The sequence below is a fragment of the Ornithodoros turicata genome, chromosome 3 (genome assembly GCF_037126465.1).
Source record: "Ornithodoros turicata isolate Travis chromosome 3, ASM3712646v1, whole genome shotgun sequence".
NCBI lineage: Eukaryota > Metazoa > Arthropoda > Arachnida > Ixodida > Argasidae > Ornithodoros > Ornithodoros turicata.
In genome coordinates this window covers 68,822,578-68,849,977 of record NC_088203.1, presented here as the reverse complement: position 1 = coordinate 68,849,977, position 27,400 = coordinate 68,822,578, and the positions used below count along the sequence as shown (strand labels likewise).

The following is a 27,400-nucleotide window of genomic DNA, read 5'->3' as shown; positions in this document are numbered from 1 at the left end:
TGCCCACAAACAGTTTACCAGTTGGCTCTGAGGACCATTAGGAAAGCACTGCAGAAAAGTCCACAAAGCATGTGCTGTACATGCCATAAGGGAAAACTTTCCTCCTGAAGCATACAGAGTTTTTTGCATTTTTTAACATGTCATTCAGTAGCTGCTGTCTGACCAGGGGCGCGTTGTTGGCGTCCTCGGGTGAGCGCTGCTCGTCACCGTTGCAAGAACAACGGAGCGTCCACGTGGCCGTCGTTGTTACGAGCAAGCTAAAACGGCGTTGCTGGCCACTTTCACACCGTCGCTGCGCTCCTCGGTTACCGTCATCGGGGTGAAAGTGACAGACGACGGAAATCATAGCGTCATTCGTCGCCGGTAAGAGTCGCGAGAACTCAAACATGGCGGAGCTCTATGCATATTTCGCGGATGTGGGCATCGGTGAAGATGATGTGGTTCGCGTATTTCGTCCACATACTTTCCTCTCCGGGCTCTGTTCCCTCGTGTACGGCCATGCCCCCCACCTCCAGCGCTTAAGATGTTCGTTCGGCTGGCCCGAGCATTCCTGCAGACGCGGTACCTCCAGTTTTTCCATAAAACTTGCCACTCGGCGGCTGTCTTACTCTCAACTATGCCACCTAGGGAGTTTAGGCAGGAAGCTATGTCCTCCCATTTCTTCCTCCTGTCTTTGGTTTCCCGCCGGCATGAATTGACGCTTGTTGCAGAGCTCCGGGTGCTGTTCCATGAAACTTACCAAGCGCCAATAAAAAATTCTTCTTTTGAACTCTCTTGGTTGTTGGAGATGCAGGTGCTGACAAGCGCCTAGTCGCAGCAGAGCGGCAGATCTAGCAGACGATAGTTGAGGATCTCGGATTGGCTAAATTATATTTGAGGTAATTGTAGATCCACCTTCATGTCAGTGCATAAACGACAACTTCATTCGATAAAATGAAGAATCACATTCGATGAAAGTACCGACATTTCTGTTATTGGAAAGATTTTTCTTTTTTTGAAGCTGCAAAGAGTCATCTGGTACGAGTACGGCACAGCAGCGTCGCAGAAATGGAAAAAGAAGAGGACGCAAATGACGGTTCGTTAGAATCACGTTGGTCGCCAGTACATCTATTTATATTTTAAATAGTATTTTAATTATAACGTATTTAAATGCTGCCCATCCCTGGTCTTATACTGTCCCATAGTTGTAGAAAGAGTAGTGATACTCATACAAAATCTAGGGAGGGTGTGGTCATCCCGCTAGCGGCGCGGTGACGGTGACGAACTGCGACACAAAGCGACGCGGTGACTGTATGGCCAACAACGCGCCCCACGGGTATGTTTATTCGCTTTCACTGAGATGAAGCTCTCGCTTTTCTTTCAGGTGTCTGTAGGCAGCATTGAATGCATGCCCATCTTGACAGAGGTACACTTGATGGTTTGGTCGTGAACACTGCTTGATGACAACAGTATCCCTTTCATGCCCAATCGAGGTCTGCCATATACCCTTCTGGAGTAACGAGACAACCACTACACAGTAAAATACATTCTACAGACATCAACGCTTGTAATGTTGCTTTATTGATCACTGTGTTTATGAATGAGCATACAAGTGATAGCAGTAAACAAATGAACAAGGAAGGAGAACATTCCCATACTATGTCCATATCAATTTGCGAGTGCTACACCCCGCACCAACCAGGGGTCGGATTCACAAACGGGATCGTAAGTTACGCTAAGATGCGCTAAGACGTCGTAGCCTGCGACGCGCGTACGACGGCGTCGTAAGCGCGATTCACAAAGCTATCGTAGTGGAGAGGGTACTCCCTTTGATGAGGAAGAGGAAGTTTCACGCTTCCTGTCACGTGCACCTCCGAGAGAAACAGCCAAAGGGTGCGAAACTATGTTTTCGCTATGGTAACGATGACGAAAATTTGTAATCTCACCAATAAGTGTCGTCCCGTTAGAAGAAGACGAAGTTGTTCGTCCCCAAATGTTTTGTTACTGCACGTGCTCTCGGTCTTTCGGTAGCCAAAATGGATGCCATGCAATCACAGGCGAAACGCGTTCGATGACACAGCAATATATTCCCAGTATGTTTTCTCGGGGAGGGGGTGGGTGAGGGTGTTTGGTAAGCGGTGTATGGCACCCAGTTTTGCAGCTTTTATGGCTTCTTTTGTCTTTCTTGCAGACAATTTGGAGGGGTGTTGGGGGTGTCTTAGCGGGGTGTAGGGGATGCTTGAAAAATCCCTGCGACCCGATTTTACGGAGCACAAAGTTGAAGCATTTGTTGAAGGTTACCAAGCAAAAAAAAGTGACTCAATGTCACTTCGGGGATGGTCTCGAATGTTCTGTGGCAAAGTACAATGCGTGGGCCCGTATTACGGAGTCTTTGTTTGCCGTCTCCGCATCCACCGCTGCCAAATAACGGCGCCATCTTTCTTCGTAAGACTGCTCGGGAGTTCTCGCAGGATTCCGCCGTAAGCTGCGAAGATTTTGCGACGCGCGCCCTTCGTGAATCTACACTTCGTCGTAACTTTCCCGTACGACGGAAATACGACAGATTCCGTCGCACGAGCTCTTTGTGAATCCGACCCCAGTAACGCAATGTATGCATGCTTTTTTTTTTCTTCAGTTCAGTGCACAGGTGTTTGCCACAAACACGTTCCAGTCCATAAGCTCTAAGAGAACATAGGCTATCACCTTGCCTATCAAACATCTCGAGTTCATGACTTCATCAGTATAAGAAGGCCTCAGGTGGGGACATGCCAATGTCTTCAACAGAGGCTTCTCTTCAGAGGCATCCCTATCATTGACAAAAAGTTTAGACCTGTTCTGTGCACATCCACATTTGTTACGCTTTCTCACTTTCTCATTAGAAATTCCTCATGTTTTCACTCATACCAGTCCAACTGCAGTCATTGGTGCGAGCTCAGGGCTTTTGCAGACCGCTACTATATTTCACTGTAGCTCACATCTTTGCAAGTTGTCGGTGTTTCACTCAGGAGATGATCTACAGCCAAGAAAAGACAATATGGTCACGATTAAGTGTCTTCCTTATGCTCTTTATATCGAAATGCTCTATATATCGGTTGCTGTCAAGCTGCCTCTGCAGCTTTTTTGCTGTACCTCCCTTTTCCTTTGGAAATAAATACGAAAAAAAAAAAAAAATATGGTCCCTCATGGCTGTCATGGATGTTGAAAGCGTGCCTGGTCAAGCCTAGACACATTACCTCGAAGTTTTTATACACTGTTTCCTGAATGACAGCTCATTTGTATACGTAAGCTGATACTTCTCCACATGCTAAGCAGAAGCTCTCTATTTGCCTCAGAATTGGAACTACACCTGTAAAGGTGTTTACAAGTATGCTGCATCCACGGGTTTAGCTCAGCACATGCACTCAGCGGGTTTAGCTCAGCACTTTCTTCTAAACTACTAAGAATCACTAAAAACTCGTCGTCAAGGATACTTCAGATAATGTTTCAACAATCACTGGACAATGGAGAATTGCCTTCAGACTGGAAGCATGCTATTGTTACTCCTATTCCGAAAACTGAGAAACCTACTGACATCTCTCAATATAGGCCCATTTCGTTAACGTGTATCTGTTGCAAAGTTATGAAGCATATTATATGCTCACATGTCAGAAAGTCCTTAGACATAAATGAAATTCTGTTTAGAAATCAACACGGGTTTAGAAAATATCGTTCATGTGAATCACAGTTGTTCGAGTTCGTCACTGATGTCTTTGAATGTATGAATAACGGGAAACAAGTTGATGCAGTTTTTATCGATTTTAAAAAAGCTTTCGACAGAGTCCCGCATAAACGACTTCTAAGTAAGATGAGACATCAGGGCATCGACAAAAATATCAGAGTGGTTTTCATGTTTTCTAACTGATAGAACACAATGTCTTAAATGGAATGGCACACTATCCCCCGTCTCGAAGGTTTTGTCAGGTGTCCCACAGGGATCTGTCGTGGGCCCTCTTTTGTTTCTCATTTATGTCAATGACATTCATTTAAACATTCATAGTACTGTGCGGCTTTATGCTGACGATATGGTATTGTATCGGCAAATCACTTGTTTAGACGATTCTGTTATGGAGATAAATGGAGATGGAGAATGGAGATAAATGGAGACAAATGGAGATAAATGTATCTAAAACTAAATGTATGAGTCTTACAAGGTCGAAAAAAAATCATAAGTGATTGTACCGTTGAGGGTATACAGTTAGATCGGGTTACTGTGTATAAATACTTAGGTGTGCACATATGTAATGATCTTTCTTGGAAATATCATATTGAACAGACTTGTTGTGCCGCCTTGAGGACCCTTGGCTTTTTGCGTTCCACACTATATCTTGCATCTTCCGAAGTCAAATTTTTGGCATATACCTCATTTGTACGATCAAGAGTATGCCTCGTTGATTTGGAGCCCATGGCAAAATTATCGCGTTCAAAAGTTGGAATCTGTGCAATCGAAGGCAGTCCGCTTTATATTTAATAAATACGATCGCGAATCCAGTATAACAGAGTTTAAACGACAAAAAGAAATTCCCTTGCTAGCAAATAGGAGAAAGATTCACCGTCTACAAATAATTTACAATCTTTACGTTAGAAATTCTGATTATCTTTCTGCGGCACCGCCCTATTCTGAACGTACACGCCATCCCCATACATTGTTTGTTCCCCTATCACGGACGGAGTATCATAAAAACTCGCCCCTGTTGTCAGGTGTGCGGGATTGGAACATGCTTCCGTCAGACGTTTTCCAAGGCGGCGGACAAACACGATTCGTTAACATGTGCGAGGAGCTGTATCTCTTTTAATGTATTTACGCATATGCGTACAAATAAGTATCTTGTGTTATTTCTCGAAATAGGTTATAAGTATGAAAGAATGTGTTTTTTGTTCTCTTATTACCTTGTTACTGTGTTATTGTGTAATTGCCCTCTTTTGGTGTAACCCTCCCCCCTTATTTAATGCCCTACGGCCCTTAAGGTAATAAAACGAAACTAAACGAAACATGCAAAGGAACTTGACCGCAACTTCAAGCTTTTTCTTAACCCTCTGTTACAAGATCCTCTTGTGGGCTACATGGCCACTAAGCATCCCCAAGAATGGCAATTGCGTATCGCAGTTGTTTACAATAAGTTACCACAAGCTTTTTCTTTTTACCTTTTACTACATGTACCTTTTACATCATTGTTGCAGATAGAATTATTGTAACAGAAATTTCAGCTTCTGTGCCTTGTTTTGTATTATTTTCTCGTGCCCTCAATACTTTCTAACAAGAATTTGAATTTCTTCCTCACCACCTTCTTTGTTCCCTTTCTCTAATGTACATCAGTATAAATATCTGTGCCATGTATGTGTGTGTCCCTGTACCATGCCTAATGAAGGACAGACTCTATTCGAAAGCTTGCGTTTAGTAAAATTATTTGAATGTTTCAGTCTCTTGTGGCCGCGAGTTCTGATAATCCTACATGTGTCGCGAGAAGGGAGTCTGCAACCTTTCTCGTAGGTGTTGTAGGCTACATCCGTTGAGGTGACTTACTCAGCTCAAGTAACCAGAGAACCTGGTCAACTGCAAATACTACGAGGTGTCATTTGAATCTGTGCAAACATAAGATACTATGAATTCACACCTTGGCTGCACTGGCCCCATTGAAGAGGATTGTGCCAGAGAGCAAGATGTTCTTGCTTCTCTTGTCACTTCTTCTTCACTCAAGCCATCTTGTTCACTTCTGGCTGACGTCTGAAAGATAGCTTGTGCTCACTTGGGCTCTCAGCTTTTGTGGTGAGAAGCGTGATGCGAACATCTGTGCTCACTTTGTGAGATGCACCGGAAGTCCTGCATTTCTCAAATAGTTCTAATAGTTGAGTTCTGAATTTGATGCACATCTGATGTACTACTACTGGTCTGGTGAAGCAGAGGGCACAACACTGCAACGTAGAAGAGCTTTTAATATTTGCAAACTTGCATCAGCAGGCTATGTAACATTCAAAACTGTTGTCTTCATATTCCCAGAATGACTCAAGAGCTGGTTCCACCACTGGTGCGGATATTGTCATGTCATATGCACCTGCAAGGAATGCAGAAGTTAAAATGTTAAACAAATCAAGAGCTTGACCCACCTGTGACCATGAGGGTGTATGGACAATAGGTGTTGAACTCATCACTAGATAAAGGTTGAGAGGTGTTGACGGTGAATGATGCGTTTGCACGCTTTTACTTCCGAGTTTCACTTTCTTGTCAGTCACGATGGAAGCCTGTGTCGCTAATATAAATAAAGAATACGGTCAGTATGTACAGCGCAAGATTTCTTTCACACTGATATTCTCCTGCGAGAGCTCAGGGCTCCCCAGGGGAAGGGGGGTATTCGGTTTGGTACATTACGCAGCGTAGGCATCACAAAAATCCATCTGAATTTGAAGTGAACCATATATATGTATTATTCCTGTGTATCGGTAAATACATACCTCCTGTGCACTGGTGTTCGCATTGTCAGACGTCACGAGGAGAAACACTGGTGTCGGGACTGCGGTCCGTTTGAGACGTTTTCGACCGTCCGCTGCTACCATTTCGTACTACTACTCAGAGAAATTAATTGAACAAATACGGCGTGGCTCACGAAAGTCTTGACCAAGCGCTTGCAACAACTTTCGTTTCCGCGCATCTTCCGTTGGAATCTTGTGATACACAACGTCCCTTGTCGAAAGAGCACACTTGGTGTATCCCCGAACATTACAGTAGATACCTGGCATCGCTGTCAGGTGAAGTTCTGTTCAATTTCGGCAGGAAATGAACTTATCTGCATACACAAACCTCGCCAGACCGCAATACACGGTGTGCGATATGGTTGGGAGGGCGCTGACAGTATTTTGGGATACTCTTTCTTCGATATTATGAAGAATTGTCCCAGTAATTCTTGCGATTCTAAAAGTAGCTCATAAGTTCATCGTGTATTACTTAGGTATCACGTGACGGGACTACTCCCATCATGACTTTTTTAGCTGTTGCGGGGCGCAACCCTAGCGTCCGATTTAATTTTTCTACGTGAGAGAACTGATGTCCTGAGGCTGGAACAACGTAGAAGGGACGAATACATACAAACCCTCAATTTGCCTAAGAAATTAACGATGAAAGATGAAAGTCACGTTACGTCAAGTTACTCTACTGTGTCGTCCGTGGCATCACACCTACCTCACGTCCAGTGAAAAATGCGAGCACATCTGGTTGCTCCACAATCCATATTCAGCGATTGGAACACTGTTATGAACGCAAACGCCCAGAACGACTTCAAATGGGAGCAATTAGTTGTAATGTGAAGATAGAAGTCGGAGGTCTGTTTGGAAAATTCGATTTTGCTGCACGCGGGACACTGTGCTACCGCTTGATTGCGCTTCGCGTATAGGGCAAAAAAAAAAAAAAAAAAAATTAAGCCTACCGATCAAGTCCCAATTTTGATTTTTCTTCTGTAAGTAGTAAGGGTCTATCCACGACATAGCAAATTTTCGAGGCAAGTTCTTGGTGGGGTTCTACCGCCTCCTCTCCTCCACGGCGGTTGCTTGTTGCTTGTGTTGTCAGTTCGACGATGGATGAGTTCGGAACCACTTTGCCATGGTAGATCACTCTTCCAATGTCGTCGTATGCCAAGACAGTTGTTATCAACCGGAGCATCGCGAGTGCTATTTTATGATGCCTCGCAGGGAGGTGAAGACGTATATTCCTATCCCGGGAAGTATCCTCCTTGTTCCTCTCCGCTCGGATTCTTCAGTAATGGCGCCCATGTTATCTGTCGAGCACACTTTGCAGCACGCGTGATTGGAGGCGGCACTAGCCGAGGTGTGACAGCTTCGCTAGCCGATACTGCTGCACGACTGACTGATGATTCTCCTGCTACGTATTTTTGTCGACTGGGATGCACAAGGATAGCTGGCAGGTTTAACTTTACGGTTTAAGAATACGCCTCGTGCACAGAATAATGTTTAGACGTAGCGCTTTGCGCGGCCACGTAGCGGTGGGAAAACGAACTTTTTAGGCGAGTCGTTCGATATCGCAACCAGTCAAAAGTGCATCTGGCAGGCATCATGAAAATCGAAAATGTGTGAATCCGTTGTGGAACTTTGCTGATTTCAATCTTGAAACTCCGAACGACTACTTTCGATCTTCAGCGGTCAATGAGGCATAGCAGGAAGAGGCACATGTGCAGAAGCAGGCATGTCGGCGTTACTAAAATTATATTAGATTTTCTTCGTGCGCAGTGGATCAGTATCTACGGAAAGCGGCGCGAAACGTTCGTCTACTGGCGCCATCTATTGAAAACAGCGCTAAACGCGCGCCTGGCATCAGACTGCTGCGGATGTGACGTCGCAGTGCCGCAGGTGTGGCAGTGATGTCGCGTGACGAACTTGCGGGCCTGAGTGTGACGTCAGAGATGTACTCCTTGGGTGCCTTTCCTTATTCAACCAGAGTAGCCAGGATTTGGGTAACGACGTCAGAGCCTTTATCATCACGTGACTCCAGAGTAGCCACCTTTGACCGTAATTTTCGAACGGCTAGAGTTACTCTGCGCTGAAAATGGCGGACTGGCCTGACGGGCGAGACGATGTGGAAGTGGTGGCATACTGCCTGTTTAACAACTTACCGCACGTGCGTGCACTCTAGCAGATTTTGAAAATGTTCGACAGTTTTTAACCAGTCCTACACTTCGAAATTGAACACCACCGAAATTGTCAACAGGACGGTCGGTAGCAGTGTGTGACGTCAGAACGACGGCTACCCTTCTTCAGAGCAGAGTAGAGAAGAGTTGCTACTCCTGGCTACTCTGGCTAATTTTCGCCGCAGAGTTATAACGTCATTTCCGCTAATCTGGCTACTCTGGCTATTTTTCGCCGTCTGAGAGTAACTCGGAGTTGCCAGAGTTGAATAAGAAAACGCACCCCTAGTGTTATCGTGACGTCCGAGATGCTCCCAGATAGTGGGGGCTGTTCATCTCACGCAATGTCTGCTACATTCATGAGGCTGCACACACAAGTGAGGTGAGGCCAACGACAACAAGCTGGTCTACCGCCACCATTCCATCTGACCTACATAAATCAGCTTTAAACTATTATTGAAAAATATGAGGAAACTAAGACATTGGGATTTCATCCAGGAACTGAACTGTACGAAAGGAATGCGTTTTTAATTTAAATGTAGTCTACGCAATTCATGTACAAGATTTTTTTTGTGCAGTTCTGTACAGTTCCAATGGAGGTGATAGAGAGAATTGTCGAGCATCACCCTGAGCCGCCGACGGTTATCTACAGAATGTGGTTCTCAGTCGCAGTACGAGTAGGCATGGCAGTGCTTCTTAATCAGAAGCGATACCAGGTAAGAAGCTGCTAATAGGTTACCACAGTACCACAACAGCCAGTCTGCACATGACACTAGCTTAGCCATAGGAGTCTCCTGAGCAGCAGTGGAAGCCTACTGTACCACCAATTAGGCTGTGCTACCGGTGGAATAGAAAGCGAATACCACGTATTTGGCTTACGCGTAACGTTCCATGAATTCTAATCACCATGTGCTTACGAGATGCGAAATGTCGAGAGCCTTCAATACGACGAAACGAAAATGGCGAGTGATTCAAATTTTGCAGTCTTGTTGGAACACCCTTTGGAATGTTCCAGTTCGTAGCCTTGTTATCTAGGATTGATTCTTCCTGCGGTAGAATATTATGATCTCGACATAGTTTACATGGGCTGCAGAATTTGCTTTCGGAAGCAAGCAGAATAATCATGTGCAAACTAGACTTAGGAACTGGCCGGACTAATAATAAGCGTAGTGGAACGGGCTAAATGGTACATATCTATGAAGAAACAATATCAGCTCGGAAAACGAACAATATCATCGTATTTGCTGTGTCCCGTTGTTCGTCTTTCCAGCTATACTATTATTTTCTTGTTGCCTCCGGCAGCTCATTTAGCACCGGTCTCGATGGATCCTTGCAACGTACCCGATGCTCATCCTAAGGTTGTGGGTTCGAACTCCGTCGATGACGCCACAATTTCGGTGGCATCGTAAAAGTTGCTGAAACATGTGCTCCCCAAAGAGGGACGTTAAACATTGCGTTCTACCTTCTCAGATTTTAGTTCAGGTTAGAGAGTTTTTCCTTAGTTCCTTGTCAACACTGCGCAGACTAATTCCCCCTGTGAAAATGGTAAACATTGCAGGACTGGACGAACGACAAATTGAAACGGTTTTTGGAAGGTGGCATCATGCCCAACTTGTACTACGCCGCGGAATTTGGTCTGGACGAAGCTGTCCAGGATGTCATCCTCATCCAGGGATGTGTAACAACGACGGACGGCTTGCAATGCTACATCGGACCATCATACATACCAGACGACGTCCGGGAGATGAAGCTGCCGGTAGGGCATCATAACATCATAGGGGAGCCCACTTTTTCGCGATGAACCGTTCATCATACACAGCGCGTTTAGCCGGTCCTCAGTCATTGTGGAACGAAGCCAGGTTCTTACCGTCCGCACACTCCGAAAAAAAAAGGAGTAACGGGGGAGCAACTCCTCACTTTTACTCCCCCTTCCCTATAAGTTACTCCATTTAATTTCTGTTACTCCCCACATTTGAAATTTACTCCGTCGCCCAGAATTCTTACTCCCTCCTCTTACTCCATTTTGCTGTGTTACTCTCCACACTTCGAACTTACTCCTTTGCCTAGAATTCTTACTCCCCCTATAAGTTGGCTACTCCATTTTGTTCCTGTTACCCTCCCCACTTGAAAGTCACTCCCATGCACTATATTCCCACTCCCCTGTACTCCGACTCTAAACTGATTACTCCGTCCAGACAATGCTTGACAATGCCTGTGGTTGCGGAGACACTTTGCTTCAAGTTTTCCATGGGCTCCGCAACGATTTTTTTCAGGGGCAGCAAGCCCTGTCTGGGGTGAGAGTGGGGCCAGTGCAATGAGGGAAATAGCAGAAACCAGTCTGCAAACATTGCCGAAACGTAAGCCAGAGGCTGGACGGGTATTTGTTCTTCATCCTGAAGTTTGTCATCTTGCAATGGTGAATAATATTTGCTATGGAGATTACGTGAGATAACCTGCTGGGCAAAACGTGTAGTTGGCACCCTGTCGGCTGGTGTCGAAAGGAAACAGTCCCTGTAGGCAGCAAATTCCATTACGAGCACTTATTAGTCCTTTGGCATGATATCAGTTTAATTTCTAAACGAACACAGATGTAATGCCCCCTTGCTTTCCTCCTGACGCCCTCCCAACCCCCCTCAGAGGTCGATTGCTGGGAAAACTACTACGGCGCGCGTAGTTCACAGCGTTGCAAGCTCTATGCCCGCCGAGTTGTGCTTTTGCTCTTGCACGGCTCCGAAGGTCCTGTGAGACCACATGAAAACTATGCTTTGCGACTTTGGGGCTTCTGCACTCAGAGTTGCGGGTGGTTTGGGAATACGGCCCATAGAGGTGCTATGTGCGATCATTTTTTCGGTCCTCGTGAACGGTCTTTCGTAAGCGTCGCTTAATACTTTAAAGGTTCCTCAACCACTCAACCATGACTCCCAAACGCTGGTGAACGTTGATGAGTTCATGCTACATCACTGATATCAAAATGATATAAAAAATACCTCAAGTATGTATATGTAAAATGATCACAGGGTTTCAGCCCCGTACCACTTTCCCTTGTTGCACTCGAAGAGGTTGCGTTTGACAATATCGTTTCCGAAACCGCACTTGTCAGGGCATATACAGCCTAACCATGCTGCTTAGCCATGAAACCGTAGAGGCGCAGCTTATTTCATTGCACTGTGGTTAAAGGCCACAGGCAGTTCGTGTAGCTTTTCGCAGTCAATTGCTACTAAAAGTGTTCGTCGCGGAGAGAAGCTCTCTTCCGCAACTTTGAATATGCTACTGAATATACTAAAACAATATCTGAAGCAGTGCAGTAACCTGTATGAGTAACACACACACGATCTGTACTGTCACTGGGCGCATTAGGCCAGGACATTGTTATTCTTCGTCACCCTCAATCTCCTTTGATGGGGAAATCAAATCGTGCTTTTTTGTGACAGCTCTACACGAACCGTTTCCTTTCGTACGCTTTGAGATGTACTGCATGGGACACATTTCATTACCCAGTAGTTTGACAGCTCGCGTTGGTTTCATCATCCACCAATACTATGCTCTACCAAAACTCTGTTCGAAACAGGCAATAATATGTCTCATGATGACTTTTTATTTGGGATACGCACCTTTGCCTCAGCTGCAAATGCAAGACCGCCCATCACAGTACACATCGATACTAACTCACTTAATTGATATGCCGCATAATTTTTTATGTGTAAAAAGCCGTGCGGCAGTCTAAGGTTTCTATTTGTGTGCTTCACCAGTCGTGCAAATGATGTTCGCACATTACCGTTTCTGCTTATGTCGGTCATATACATGTTGAAGGAAACACGATTTGTCTTTGAGAGTGCATTTGTTGCAACTGCCGGGACCGACAGCACGTGCTATAAGACAGCTATGAGCACGCGCACGCTTCGCTTCGCTTTTATTTATTTTGTATTTTCAGTAGATTCCATATATTTTTCTCATGCGCTGCACTCCGGAGCGCACTCAGATGCTGTTCACATCACTGATCTCTATGTATAAAGGCTGGATCGCGCATGGGAGAGGGGCTTGTGGGGGAGAGGCGTGCATTAGGGCCGCCATGTTGGGAGGCCCTAAAACGCAGTGTGCGCCCATAGAAAACAATGGGAGGCAACGGAGATTGTGAGTATTTATTGCGCTGCAGGCGTTGATCGTTGTTTGTCATCACACAATTTTGTAAGGTGCCAGTATACTGATGTATCCTAACAGTGTTTCACAGGTGTCCTGTCGTTCGATTCTTAATTACGTTATGTTTTGCATTCCGAAACTAGACCGTCACGGCAGTGCAGCGCTGGCGATTGTACTACAGTACGTTTCCCAGCCAATATTTCAACAAGAAACGATGTGAGGTTAACAACAACCATGTATGTAATATCCCGTGCTGCGTTCTGGGCAAAAATTGTTCCATAAAGAACGGTCCGGGATGATATATACTCGCATGGCAGAAAGAGATCGTACTGTAGAATCACAGCCGTTGTCTTAGTCGTGTATGGGTTTAGTATGATTTATATCAAGCATCGCTGCAGAAACAGTCTTTTAGTAAACGACAGCGGTGCTTTGCCTCGCAAATATGGACACACCGAAGCAGCCCTAAATACTTCACGCAATTAGATCACGCTCGTTAGGACAGTTAATCAGGTAGTGACGTAAGCTTAATCAATTAAGTTACTTAGAAAGTGGTAACACCTCCTTGAGACACAGGACTTATCTCTTTTTGAAGTACAGCCCTTCTATGTTTGTTTGCTTCTTCCTTTATTTGTTCCGATTATTTGCAGGCGCGGTTGTGCCAAACTGAATGTCCTTCTCCAGCACTCACATGCTTTTGTTGAATACAACTGCAGCGTGAGAAAAGCTGCTTGGGCACGGGGTCCTGCTATCCAGCGCTGACTTTGTCATGCTTGTTATGTGGAGCATGTTCCAAACAATGCAGCTCCACGTATGGTCTTCAAATTGCAACAGGACTATTTGGAGGTTGAAACAGTTGTGATTTTGTCGTTTTGGCCCTCGTGTACCCAGTCTGTGAAACGCAAACAAAAAAGTCTAACACGATATGCTTTTGTAATGAAGATCACTGATGATGAGTAAAGAGAATATACGAGTTCAAGTTTATTCAATATTTTATATCATTCGTTATATTATTCAACATTTTATGTCAAGTTTATACAACATCAAGTTTATTCAAGTTCAAGATTTATTTCTTGCACTTATGCGTTCCAGGATACAATGAACGTGCAGGGAGGTCGCAAAAGGCTACATTTATTGTTTTGTGACCTTGCTACAATGGCAATATATATTTTAGGAATGACAATGGTCAGGTACGCTCTCTAAATTTGTAGCACTCAATTTTAGGTTGGAATGAGCAATGAATAGCAACTTCCCCACTGATATTTTCTCATATATGCTAAATTTTAAATTTAATGTGATCGAATATGTGATAATATAATAATAATATATAAGAATATAATATGTGATAAATGAATGTGATCAACAGTAGATGTAAACAACATGAGTAGCCAGAGCAGTGCATTCTCAATAAATAATTGTCTTCGTATAGCGTATATGTGCATGTCTATTAACTGAAACAATTATCACAGTTCCCTGACAAGTTTTAATTTCTGAGAGTGTACTGTAGAAGCTGCTTAGATCTACAACAGTTCATACAAGGTATTACATACTGTGAATGCCTTTAAAAATCCCATGTGACATATATCCCTTTACTTTCTGGAGATGCTGTGGTAGTCAAAGTTTGCAGGCATTACGCAGGTTCTGCACCCATTTCTTGAGTATGTCAAGGCAGCTCTGAAGTAACCTGCATTGATGATGATTATTCCAATTTTCATGGTGCATCGACAACAAAGGAAATAATACATCAGAACATTGGTTTGGGTGCAACCAGTTAAAAATGGATATGTTGTTTAATAAATGCATTGGACAAATGTTAAAACATCAGTTTAAAACATGGTTTACAATCCCTGTATCTTCTAATAATTAAAAAGATTAAAAACTATTCTAAAAAGAATTATAATCTCTAATTATTATATTGCTGGGTGAAGGAGCCTAAAGTGTAAGGTGTGTTTCTGATGTGAACATGTAAGAAAATATGCAAAACTGAGAGAGGCTAACCACAGTGCGTGCACTGAGGTTGTTCCTTCCTGTAAAGTAGAAACCAGTGGATGAGGAACGTGATACTTACCTGTACACCCAGCCGTATCACACTGCACAGATTATTCACTGGGCAGCCCTCATGACGAAACCTGTATTGAGAGACCACTTTTGCCTTAAAACTGCTACAAATAGCACGACACGCTACAAATTATTACTATCGTAACAAGCTGACGATACAGCTCAGACACAAAGGCGTTATTCAAGTCGCGCCACATCACCGTTACGTAGGATTCTTTGTCACAAATCAAACCAAGGCACAAAACAATACCAATACATGAAAAAATGTGACAATCGTCGTCTCATTATGACGTAATACCGAACTTGTGCCCGAAGGTAATTCAAAGAAATGAATGTGGCACTTGCTTCCGCAGAGAACACCGTGTACCATGCTAGCAATGCATGCAAAAAAGCGCTCGAGTGTTCGCACATATATTGATGACAACACTACCTGTGTAGTGTAACATGTTCTTTCAAGCATATTATGCACTCAAACTGTATTTGCCGCCGGGTAAAATGCAAGTGTGCTCGATTGAACGTCGGAAGAGCGATCAAGCAACCTGCATCCAGTGCTCGTTTTGGGCAAAAAAACACTTCATAATGGTCAAATAAATGTACAGAATGGACGCCTATTTATTCCTTGATGGAGAGTGACTCACCTGTATAAGTTTAGGCCCTGTAACCTTGCCAGTACGGTTGGTACGACCGTAATTGCAAGAAGTTGCCATGATCGCTGCGGCGGCTGTTGTGGGCACCGTAAGATGGCGGCCGGTTTCTTCACGCTCGCGCTCCCTATCCGCGATCCAGCCTTTTACAATCGAGATCAGTGGTTCACATACCCTATCACGTGGGGGAGAGGGCGCCGGAAACGACAGCGCAAGCAGCCCGTGGCAGCCACCTGTCGGCAGGCCCGTCGTCCCGACACGACTTCATCCTTCGCTCAGCACACCATTCATTCTAGCTCGCCATACTTTGGGATTGTCCACAGGAGGGAAAACCACTTGCAAGTGGTTCCACTTCTGTAGCCCACATATAGTCAGCCATAGGCGTGTGCTTAACAGCAGACTAGTTTTATTTTTGATTTTTACACTTGCACCTGGTTTTGAAGGAATGTAAAGCAGCATTGAAATACAAAGACAGGAATAGATACTAAATGAGTTGCGACAATTCATCTCAAGCTGTCACGGATAAATGTAAAATACAGTTGTTTGCACCGATGTGGTCCAGTTTTAAAGCAAAGGGGGTAATACGCACACAGAACACATGGCATCCAAAATATAGAAGTTCGAGAAGTTTCGACACTCTCCGCTACAACCTTATTTAAACTGCGGTAGCCAACGACCAGTGCTACCATGGTACAGTTTGGGACAACAGTTTACGGACCACTGCACCGCGTATTTCTTCATCGGATCAACCCCGTGCTAGATATCCGGAAGAGGTTGGATAAGAAACGGGTGACCCCCTACTCTATACACCTCTCACTATCTGTGTCTGCTCCTGTTTGCTGCTAGGGTGGCGTCCCAATGGCCAAATGTGATACTCGGGTGTTCCGTAAACTTTTGTCCCAAGCCGTACGGGAAGATGTACCTTGTTCGCTATTCGGACGGGTCCCGGTCGCAAGTGAGTCACGGTAAGCGTTTCCGTCAGTGAGGAAGCGTGAGAGAGGTCACATGCTCACAGTCTACCAATGGCAGTGACCGGAGCTCTTATGTCAGAGCCCGACGGGTACAGTACTCAAGGGCAGGGTGTCGAACCGAAACGTTTTTCGTTCCGGTTTTCGTTCCGGTTACATCAAACGATCCGGTACCGGTTCTGCTCCGGAGCAAAAAAAAATAACGGTTCATACCGGTTTTTAACCGGTTCCGCTTCTGCTGGGAATATTCATCCCCACAAAAAAAAATCAATGTTACAAAATGTAAACCCGTTTATTCCGCATACACCGTATCAATAGACAGCTGTGAAATTGGTAGCTCCTGGTTCCTGTAGGTTACTGTCTGTTCAAATGGGCTTTCTCGTTTATTGAAGCGCATGCTACAAACGGACTTGTTTGTCGTGATGTCATACGTACAGTACTTTCTTGCTGGGTTGCAGCGATTGCGTCCCATCCGAATGTCTGTTGCTACTGTCTAGCCAGCAAGCACCACCGCACGAGTACGACGCAAATCGAGGAACACCTTCATTCACAAACGCGCTCGACGGCTCAGTTTTATTTTCTTCGTGTCCCTTCCACAAAAGAGTTGCCACTTTGCACGGGCTTGCCCTCGCGTATACGTAAATGTATTCAACTTAGCTGCTCTCAAACAAGGGACCCGTTGCGCGACATTAGCGATAAAGAAGCCGTTGTGCAGCCCCCTTGGGTCGCTGTTTAGTTGAGGAGAGTTTGAGGGGATCAAATTAAAACGAACACTACGGCACATTGCTAGAGAGTCACATGTACCTCAAAGTCTGTGTGCGTGCGCGAACTATAAACCATTACAAAGGGAGCCTAAGGGTCATACTATACCGACATACATTGCACCGTAACCGTAACCCTCGTATAGTATCCATTGCATGGCTTCAGAGCACACGACATCTGTTTCATTCGCCTACCCGTAGTCCAAACCGGCGAAGTTTTTTCTTGAACCGAAAACCGTTAAATATATTTTTCGGTTTCCCTCCTGAGCAAAAAAAACGTATACGGTTTCGATTCCGTTCGGGTTCGCACCAAAATAGCGTTTTTTTTTTTCGGTTTTCGGTTCCGGTTTTTGGTTCGCTCCGACACCCTGCTCAAGGGCTTAGTCTCACCAAGAATGAGACATAGAAAAACAATTTTCCCTCAGCACTCTAGTGCACAATACAGTTTGTGCATGAAGCCACGAACCACGTCCATCAAAACGCCACAACCCTATAACGTGACATGTCACCACAATCTTTCAAGCAAACTTAACATATGAAATTATTCGTGAAACGCTTCTAATAGAGTACATCATGGCAACCTATAAAAGTGTCAGTTACTCGGTGCACATGCATATTTGTTGCATAGACATACACAACGTCACTTCTATTGTAGTCAAGTTCAAAACTTCAAGTGAAAAGTAAAAAACATTCACCTGCGCTGTGAGTTGGGCACTGCATGCCAACACAGGGTACGCTTTTATTCGTTGCCACCAGCGGATACGCTTATGACTCAGCTTGCCCAATGAAACAAGAATGTTCCTTGTAAAACTTGAAATGTCACAAAGTTTAACGAACTTTGTACACCCAATAATGAAGCTTTCACATCTGGTTACCTGCTCTTGAGACGTCTTCCTTCCGGCAATTATTTTCTTGTTGAGGCCAGCCCACAGTACCTTAGGCTTTTCAGTGGAGGAAAAAGGACAGTAAGATAAAATTATTTCGGAGCTGTGAGTGTTCCCTAACTTCGCGTTTATGCAAAAGGCATTCATCTTACCCCCACTTAAAAATCAAAAACTGACATTACACTCATTGATTGATGTGCAATCCAAGATGTGGATAATAGATACATCATCAGGGGCATTTCATTTTAGTATATTAGGAATGAGAGACAACACGCACGGTGGAGGACTAAGAGTTTAATCAGTAAAAGTGAATATAAAATATTACACTCCTATGTTTTCCAAGGTTTCACTTTAAAGGTTTCAGGTTTCCTCATGTCAGACCCCAAGTGGACACGTCTAACCCACTCTAACTGGCAAAGGGCTCCCATTTTGGTGCAGTATGACTTCCAAGTGGTTTCCAGTTTAACCAACAACGGTTCTGACTAAACCCAGTTGGACGACTATGTGGATACACTTGGACCAAGAAATGGTTCTCTTTCAAACCACTTTGGTTTCAAAACGGTTCCTTTTTGACCCACTTTGCAGACTAAGTGGTTCCACTATGCTACTTGAGACTCGCTTTGTTTTTCCACCTGGGTCGCGTTCTAAAGTTCAAACCATTACTAGAAGAAAGAAATCATTAGCATTTTCGGTAGCTCGGAGGACATTGAGGGTAATGAGATAAGCCAATTGCGCTATTCCGTTGAAGCGACAGACAAGCTTGGACTTGACAGCTTCGTATCGTTGTCGTAGCGGGATTCCGTTCTATGCCTGAACGAAATAACCGACCCTATCGATTCGAAAAGCTGCGAACTACAAGAAAAATCGTTCATCCCCAAATGTATTCCAGATGGATTTGCGCAGAAATGAATCGTGAACTGGTCACATGTTTTCTTGTAGTAAATATGACATATCGCAGTGTACGTACATATTTTCTTTTTTGCGGAAGGCTGTATAGTTGAGACGAACTACGTCGGACACCGTGTTGTCGACGTGCCGTCAAGCACGGGCCGGCACAGTTGGAGGACTGGATCTCACGTTGAATGTAGGGGGTAGTTTCGGTTTGAAAATGGTTAAGCACCCCTCATTCAGGTGCTAGCACACTATCGCTTCTCGCGTCCTGGAAAAAGATTAAAAGGAAACAGAACATGCAACCCAAGATAAGGCCAGTTCCGATAGAGTCACCCGATACATTTGTTTTTGTTTTGTTTCCGCGAGTTAAAGCTCATTTTCGACGCATGAGGCGGCACTGTACTCCTTTCCCCTCTCACGTTGGGGATGAAGGAAATACGCGTCTGCAAAGATGCGCAATGAACAAAAAGAAAAAAAAATGCAAAAAGAAAAAAAAAGAAAAAAACGGCTACTATATCAGGTGACCGAAAGGAACATATGTTCTCATTGGGACAACTTTTCTAGCTTTTATAATTTACAAGTTAATTAATGAAAGTTAATTAAGACATTGTCTTTGGATTTTGCTAATGCCCTCCTAGGGAGTGCCCTTCAGCATATGCTATATTGCAATTGATTTCATCTTGGAAAAAGTGTTATATATATTTTTAAAAAAATCTGTATACACTTAGCTGGGCACCCTGTACATCATCGGTAACAGTAAAGATCTGGCAGTCCCACTGCAACTCCGCTACCGTGGAGGTGAGAAACCAAGGAGATGCCCTAAGCGCTTTTCCCAATGCAAGTGGGCGTGCTGTGACCCGCGCATGGCATTGTGGTTAGTTGCACACACAGGTGACCCATAAACGTCACGGCGACACGTCATGAAACATGGCGTCCTCCATGCCGTGGCGTATCGTACCTGAATACAGAGATGAGCAGCGGTCGAATAGCTTGCTTCCGCTTTCATAGCCTCTTTGCAGTTAAAAGTTATCATACACGTTGAAACACAAAATAGACAATCTCAGTGTGGAAGCAATGGATCACTAAATTGCTAGAAGACTGCGTACATCATCGTCACATTGCCTGGCTTCTCTTCTGTTGCTGAACTTTTGCTGTGATTTATCACGCGGCAAATGTTGAAACACCCCATAACCTTCGAAGTGAGGTTAACTCCGCGCAGACTGCCATAACACCGAAACATTGGGGATCACGTGAAAGGGCAACTAGATGGGCGCGGCATTGCCAGGAGCGACCACTAGAGGAGTCCCACGGCTCTCCGTGTTTATAGTCCTCTCCTTAGTTTCTTACCTCCATGTCCGCTACTGATAACAGCCTCCATCTTGCTCCGCGATGTCAATCGGTCGTGCCCGCCGAATACAACGAAACGGCTCAGCAGGACTGGGTCGTTCGTACGAAAGCGCACTCCCCAGGACTCACTTATCAATTCGTTTAATTCAAGCGAAAACGACTCGCTAAAACTCCCAATTATTACTATATGGATATATGGGTTCTCGGCTTAAAACTGGCCTTTATGAACATGTGCGCACATTGGGCGCGTGAAGTTGAGTTAAAGGAGCCATGACTCTATCCCTTAAACGGCCAAGCGCACTTCCGGTGGCCCTGACTACATCTCAGAAACACAGTGGAGTGAAAAGGATCGGGGCACAAGTGTAGTGACGTAGTTGCGCAGCTCACAGACTTGTCCAACGTGTTTTGGCCGCTTTTGCGGTTGTTATTGCGTTTTGGGGCCAAACCAAGCACTCGGAAGCGGAAATAAGTGTGAACAGGTTGGCACGCAGGCGATGATTTGGCGCGTTGAGTAGAGGCTCCTTGTGGTGGCTTGTGTGTTGGAGTGCAAGAGTCGAGACGTCAACCGGCTATCACTCTAAACGCTCTGCCTCTTAGAAATCCCCTTTTAAGAGGCATCGTCTCAAAAAAATGTACCTTTCATTTTATGTGGCATAGGAAATAAGGTGCAGCCGTTATAAATTACAGCCCGTATAAGGTCCGCTTGTATCAGGTACTCAAATAAGGTATACAGCGTATATTTCCAACGTTCCACAGCTGATTCGCGACGCTGACACAAAATTAGAAAACGATAGGGAATAAGCGGAAAAAATATTTTATAAATACACATGATCTGAATGTTCTCAAAACGTTGTATTTATCTTTCAATCAAACCAAAATCATGTCAGAAGCAAAAATAATCTTGTCTTTGAGTCAGATGCACAACAACGGCTGGTACGTTGTTATACGGCACACCAACACTGTATCTGATAAATTTCCTTGTGCCTTCTATATCTATACGTTTGTAAAAAATGTACGTTTTATGTTCACTAGTGTAGCTGATATTTATCGGGTACAACTTGATATATGGAACGTTATAAGGTACAGGGAGAGTGTAGTCTGACGTGTGTTCCGCTTGCAATTTTCACAAGGTTCTAAATATTAACGCATTTGCAGGGTTCCCCAAGCACGAGACCCCGTCCCATAATGATAATAACGACATTGGTGCGGTACCATCTTCCCATCGAACTTGACTGGTACCACCAACCTTTGCGTCCCTTCGACTACGTGCCCAGACCACGCACGGACAACGAATTATATGCTCACTGGTAAGACTAATTCAGATCAATAGGCAGGAAATCTAGTTTTCGAACATGCATCCACTTCGCATAAAAGCACAATGTCAGTTTTCACACGCAGTCACAAACCGTGGAAAGTGCACTATTCCGTTTATATATTCCAGGTGACTACAACCTCAAGCCACAGACAAGCCAGAGAGACAAGCCTATAACACATTTCGACGATACGTTCGCCAATCTGTTTTCTGCAAATAAATGTTTCAGGAACCTCATTTTCACTTGAACAATCTTGACTGAAATTCAGAACATCTGGTCCCTTCGGTCAAATATTGAAAAAACAAAAAAACAAAATGCAACCAAAGATAAAGGCAGTTCGGATAGCGTCACCCGATACTTTGTTTTGTTTCCGTAAGTTGGAGCTCATCTTCGACGTATGAGGTGGCACTGTGCTCCGTCACCCTTTCACATTGGGGGTGAAGGAAAGACGCGTCTAATAAGCTGCGCAATGAACGAAATAAAGAAAAAAATTTTCACGATTTTTTTTTTTTTTTTTTGCGTGCGATCTATCGAACGGATTTTTGTTCTGAAAACTGTCACGGTGTCAGGTGACTGAAGGGACCTGATGTTCTCATTGGGACGACCTTGTATCTTTTCTAATAAAAAAGTTAACGATTTTTAGGTAATTAGTCATTCGACAGTTGAGAAACAGATGATCAAGAACGTCCGCCGGCCCTCAGATGATAGAAGTGAAAACAGATGGCTATTCGATAAATATGTATAGAAAAAAAGACACCCTGTATACAGTGTTTTTTTTCTTAATTTCTATAAAAAAAACTAGCAGAGTCAAATAGATACCGTTTTAACAGGTGGGTCATACGGCCAGTCAAACATCCTGTAGGACAGCGTACGCAACTACTGCTAAACTAATTAGCTAAAATTCATAAAGCAAATCATTAATTACATGTTTCATGGGAAATGCGAGGCAACAGAACTCAGTTCTTATTAAACGCCCTGTGAATCGAACGTACTTTGAGATATAAATTATCAAATTTCGCTATGCTACTCAGCCGAAGCGAGCACTGATTTGAACGAAATCACCAGACTGGCTAGGCGATAATGTCAGACCATGTCTCGGATGCCATGCCAGCTCGGATTGAGCATGAACCCGGTAGAGATTTCATTTGACGATACAGTGGTCGACGTACAACGACATAATGAAATTATACTACTACCTAATTTGGAATGGACCACAGAGTGACTTCACCCTCATCTTGCGAAGTTTACGATATCATCAAATCAGAACAAGATGTGGGCAACTACCCAGTCAGCCATACACAACCTCAGGATGTCCCATGGAGTAACGACCTCGGAAACTTCCCACGGATGGAAATTGTACTATAGTTTGTTCAATGTTACCGCCCGAACCGGTCCACAGGACAGGTCGACGAACAGAGGACACATTTTGGATAATTTTAGGCATGTAGGGGGCTGTTCTGTGGTTGGAAGAACTGATGGTCTGAGGCTGGAACAACATAGAAGGGACAAATACGTACAAAGCCTCAATTTGCCTAAGAAATTAACGATGAAGGATGAAAGTCACTGAAAAGGTTAGCTATCTGTAGGACTCATCTTCTGGATTGCCGGTCCAGGGCTCTACGAATTCAGCTAAGCTAACACTCCTTCTCAGCGACTTCCAGGGAGCGTCATCTGAAGGGACAAACCAGTCACTCTCTCTCACTCATCCCCCTTTCACTCTTACATTTTTTCTCACTCACACACATATTCATACGACGGGATCGACGCAGGCGGCAACTGATGAACATGGAAGAACTGATGTTCTGAGGCTGGAACAACATAGAAGGGACAGATACATACAAAGCCTCAATTTGCCTAAGAAATTAACGATGAAAGATGAAAGATCAAAGTTTCTGCCTCGCGTTCATGTGAAAAGGCAAAAAGAACTCCCGAAGACTTGCCATCACATAGCCATTATTTCAGGGTCATGTCCTCGCACTAAATGATCTCGACCGTGCTTCTGAAAACTGCAGCGCCATGCATCAGCGGCACACAGGGAAACCGATGTTGCATTTGCACTGAGCTTCTATCTCCATAATTAAACGAAACCTAATTAATACATAGTCTTGGGATGTAGAACATATTGTCATTCCTTATAACTGCGAAAAAATATTTCCTCCAAAAATAAAAAAAATCAGTTCATTGACACGCTCTATGCACTTGCACCTATTATAAACTAATCAGTGGTGGTTGAAAATATACTGCTCATTGTTTTTATGTGAATTTTGTCCCACACTTTTTTGTACAAATGTTTCATGTTTCGGCACAGTTTAATGCGCCCCAATGTTCAAGAAAACGAAATGACGAGAAAAAAGTTTACATTCTATATACACATCCTAAAAAAATTCACATATAATTTCAAGCTACACCTCTTTCTCATTTTGTCTGGACAGCAATGGACAGCAAATAGGACAGCAATGGCCCAGATTGAGAGACAAGCAAATGTATGTCAACTTTGAAAAGATGAACGAAATAATTACTTTAAAATACCTTACTATGAGTATTCTGTGACCAGCTTCCTTAATTTACGACTTTTCATAGCTTACATCTGTGACAGGTATTCTTTATTATCCTAAAATGGTTTTATTGCCAAAATGCCCGGGAATGACCGTCGTCACATTAACAAGTTTCCAATGTATACCAAGTAATAACAAACATGTGCTTACTCTTTCTACAACCGTGATGGTGAACTACGTTGTTGAATTGCTTCAGTGAACTGCTAGTGACGTAATATGTGATGATAGTGTCTTTCATCCCACCCCATGTTATTGCATGAGCAGTTAGCATCAGAATAAATGAGTTTGCATCGATGCACTTATGAAGGTCAATTTCATGTATGCCTCCCTTCCCCTGGGAGGATACCATGAGTCCCTGCTTCGAGTCAGATCCTAGGGTGAAGACCACAAGGTAAGTTATTTTACCAGCGTCTAGGGGCAGTCCACACTCAGCCACCATCCCGAAGTTGTCTCTCAGTAAAACAGCTGTAAATAGTTACCTAAATAAGCATTTTAAGCTTCCATCACCAACCAAACTGTACCAAGTAAAGTGACCTCCACACCAACATTACATATTTTCTCAGAAAAGGAGTGGGAAGTAGGTATAAGCACATGCCGAGTTTGTATTGTTGGTTTTACATACAAGCTTTTGCATACAAGCCTGTGTTTAATATGTTTGTGAGGAATTGCGATATTTTCAAAGCACAGCTGGTAACTTTTGTTTACAACATCCACCGTTTTTTGACAGAAGTATCAATATTGACTACATACGAGGGGCGTTCAAGTCAAAAGGGGACTTTTCAATTTTTAACAAAAGTAAAATGAACTTACAGGCGAGAAATTAGTTTTATTTTTCAACGTAATCTCCAGCTGCACTAATGCACTTGTCCCAGCGTTTCACGAGGGCTTGGATGCCAGCAGCGTAGAAATCCTTACCGACGCGTAGCAGCCATGATCGGACCGCATTCTTGACCTCGTCGTCGCAGCTGAAGTGGTGGCCCCCAAGGAACGCCTTCAGTGGCCCGAAGAAATGGAAACCGCTGGGGGCGAGGTCTGGACTGTAAGGGGGATGTGGCAGCAACTCCCAGCCAAGTTCCGGTAAGGTGCGTGTCGTGAGATGCGCGGTATGTGGGCGTGCATTTTCCTCTAGGAGGAGGACTCGTTTGGTAATGGGGCCCGGCTTTCCGAAACTGGAGGTGTTCATGAATGACAGTGTTCAACGTTCTCACAGAAAGGTCCGTCTTTCGAGCCAGTTTGAGACATGTTATCCGTCGGTCCTTGAGGATCATGCGCTTCACAAGTTGGATGTTCTCAGGAACTCTGACACTGGGCTCTGAGCCGCCCCGGCCGGGATCGTCCTGCACTGATGTACGGCCGTCTCGGAACCGTTTGCACCACTCAAACACTTTGCTGCGGTTAAGTGCATCGTGGCCATACTGAGCCTGAAGTCATCTGTTAATTTCAGATGACTTTACGCTTTCATTCACGAGAAACTTCATGACAATTCGCTGTTCGATGTGCGCGCTCACCTCGTTGTCGGCCATCTTGTCAAGCACGTGTCTTCTGTTTTGCGCAAACTTTGGACCACTACGTGGTGAACGGGGAGGCCTGTCGCGTGTGAAAATGATGAAAAAGAAGTAGCGGGAGCCATTTGTACACTCAGAAGACAAGGTCCCGGTTTGACTTGAACGCCCCTCGTATTAGTTTTTTATTCTATTTGTATTCTATTTATGTGCGTTTGACAACCTGCATTTTTCTTTCTGAGATGCTCTGTTTGTGGCAAGAGGGCAAGGGTGCTGATAATGTGGCTGATGTTCATGAAATGTCGAACCAGAGACACAGAAAAAAAAATTGACAGCATATCACGATCTCAATCATGTCGTTGTGTCCGTGTTTCTGTGTCTCCTGTTCTACATTTGTTAATCATTTTTTGTAGTTGTTGGAGTTTAGCCCAACAGCAGGTGACAGCAATTAGAGGACGTTGAGAACATGCAAACTATACATTTCGTCATTCTCACATTATGCTGCAAGTGGCGGGGAATACAACCCAAAAGGAATATAATGAGAGAGAACCCGTCACCAAGATTAGTGTGGGAGCATCGTAAAGGAAAAATAATTCAAAGCCATAATGGTACTACGACTACTGGTATAATGGTACAACTATTTAATGGTGCGGTATCAGATAAAAGTTACTCAAGTAGCATTGAGGGAGTGGCCGTAGAAAGAAACAATCCAACAGTGAGGCTGGGTGCAGTACACTACAATATGTCGCATGTAACAATATTTAGTATACCTCAGTGTTACCCAAACCGTGGGTCAGGGCCCCCAGAGGCCGCGATAGCCGAAGCGGGGGTTACACCACTTGGGGAAAAGAGAAAGCAGATGAAGTGGACGCAAGCACCTCGAACAATGTGCGACAAAACCAAAGAGCCGATCTCCCTACAACTGCAACATATTAAAGTTGTTTTACAAAAATGCAAGTTCAGTTCAGCACACAATGGAAACCGGGCTAACGTGCAGCAATGCTTTCAATCAAGTCTGTCGCATTATTCGCTGTATATTCATGTGTTGTGGCAACCACAACGCAGTGGTTCCACTGACAGGCGGAAGATGGCATCGCTGTTATCACGACGTACTGATAAGACGGGGGGAACCCTCGTGCGTTGGGGGATTTAAGCTCTTGTTGAGAGCAGGGAAGGACCTTTTGTCTTCCGGGTATTGCCGCTGTGAAGAAGACCGCAGGTGTACATATTTCAGCAGATGAATAAACCTGGTATGTTAGTTTGAATTTCTGTGTGTGCGGCTTGTTCCTTCGCGTGCGGAACGGACGTTGTGGGAACGAAGGTTTCCACAAGCTTTGATGGATATGAGGAAATCAATTTGATTTCTGCAAAATCGCATGAGCTGTTTTTCGACGGCGTCCAAGTACATATTCATGTGTTTGAAAAGAAGGTGTCAAACATATCTGAATCGCACTTTTGCATGACGGCAGGGTCACACTGGTTATACACCCATAATTTTAAACGTGTTCTGACGGCATATAAACAGTGTGACCACAGTTGTTGAGACATATATGTTTGGGGGATATTTGTCAGTCATATTTGTCAAACATGTCCGAGGGAATATTCGTGTTTGACGTTTTATGTTTAACCAGTGTGATCGCAGCCTTATGGTTTTACCCAGTGTACCTCGAAATATAGTGATCGAGATCTCCGTTGCAA

At 44.2% G+C, this 27,400-nt stretch overlaps 1 protein-coding gene across 4 annotated transcripts in view; it reads left to right on the top strand.

Annotated features, from left to right (window-relative positions):
- The window catches only part of LOC135387255 (sperm-specific sodium:proton exchanger-like), a 199,469-nt gene extending 177,588 nt beyond the window's left edge, over positions 1–21,881 (top strand). For 3 of the 4 annotated variants that reach the window (XM_064616542.1, XM_064616541.1, XM_064616540.1), the window contains 4 exons: positions 9,224–9,361; positions 10,204–10,401; positions 21,488–21,639; positions 21,774–21,881. In XM_064616542.1, the coding sequence (XP_064472612.1) occupies positions 9,224–9,361; positions 10,204–10,401; positions 21,488–21,639; positions 21,774–21,777 (492 nt within the window). In that variant the 3' untranslated portion in view covers positions 21,778–21,881. The remainder of the gene's footprint in view (positions 1–9,223; positions 9,362–10,203; positions 10,402–21,487; positions 21,640–21,773) is intronic. The other variant, XM_064616543.1, reaches the window with a different exon arrangement.
- The last annotated feature ends 5,519 nt before the right edge of the window (positions 21,882–27,400 follow it).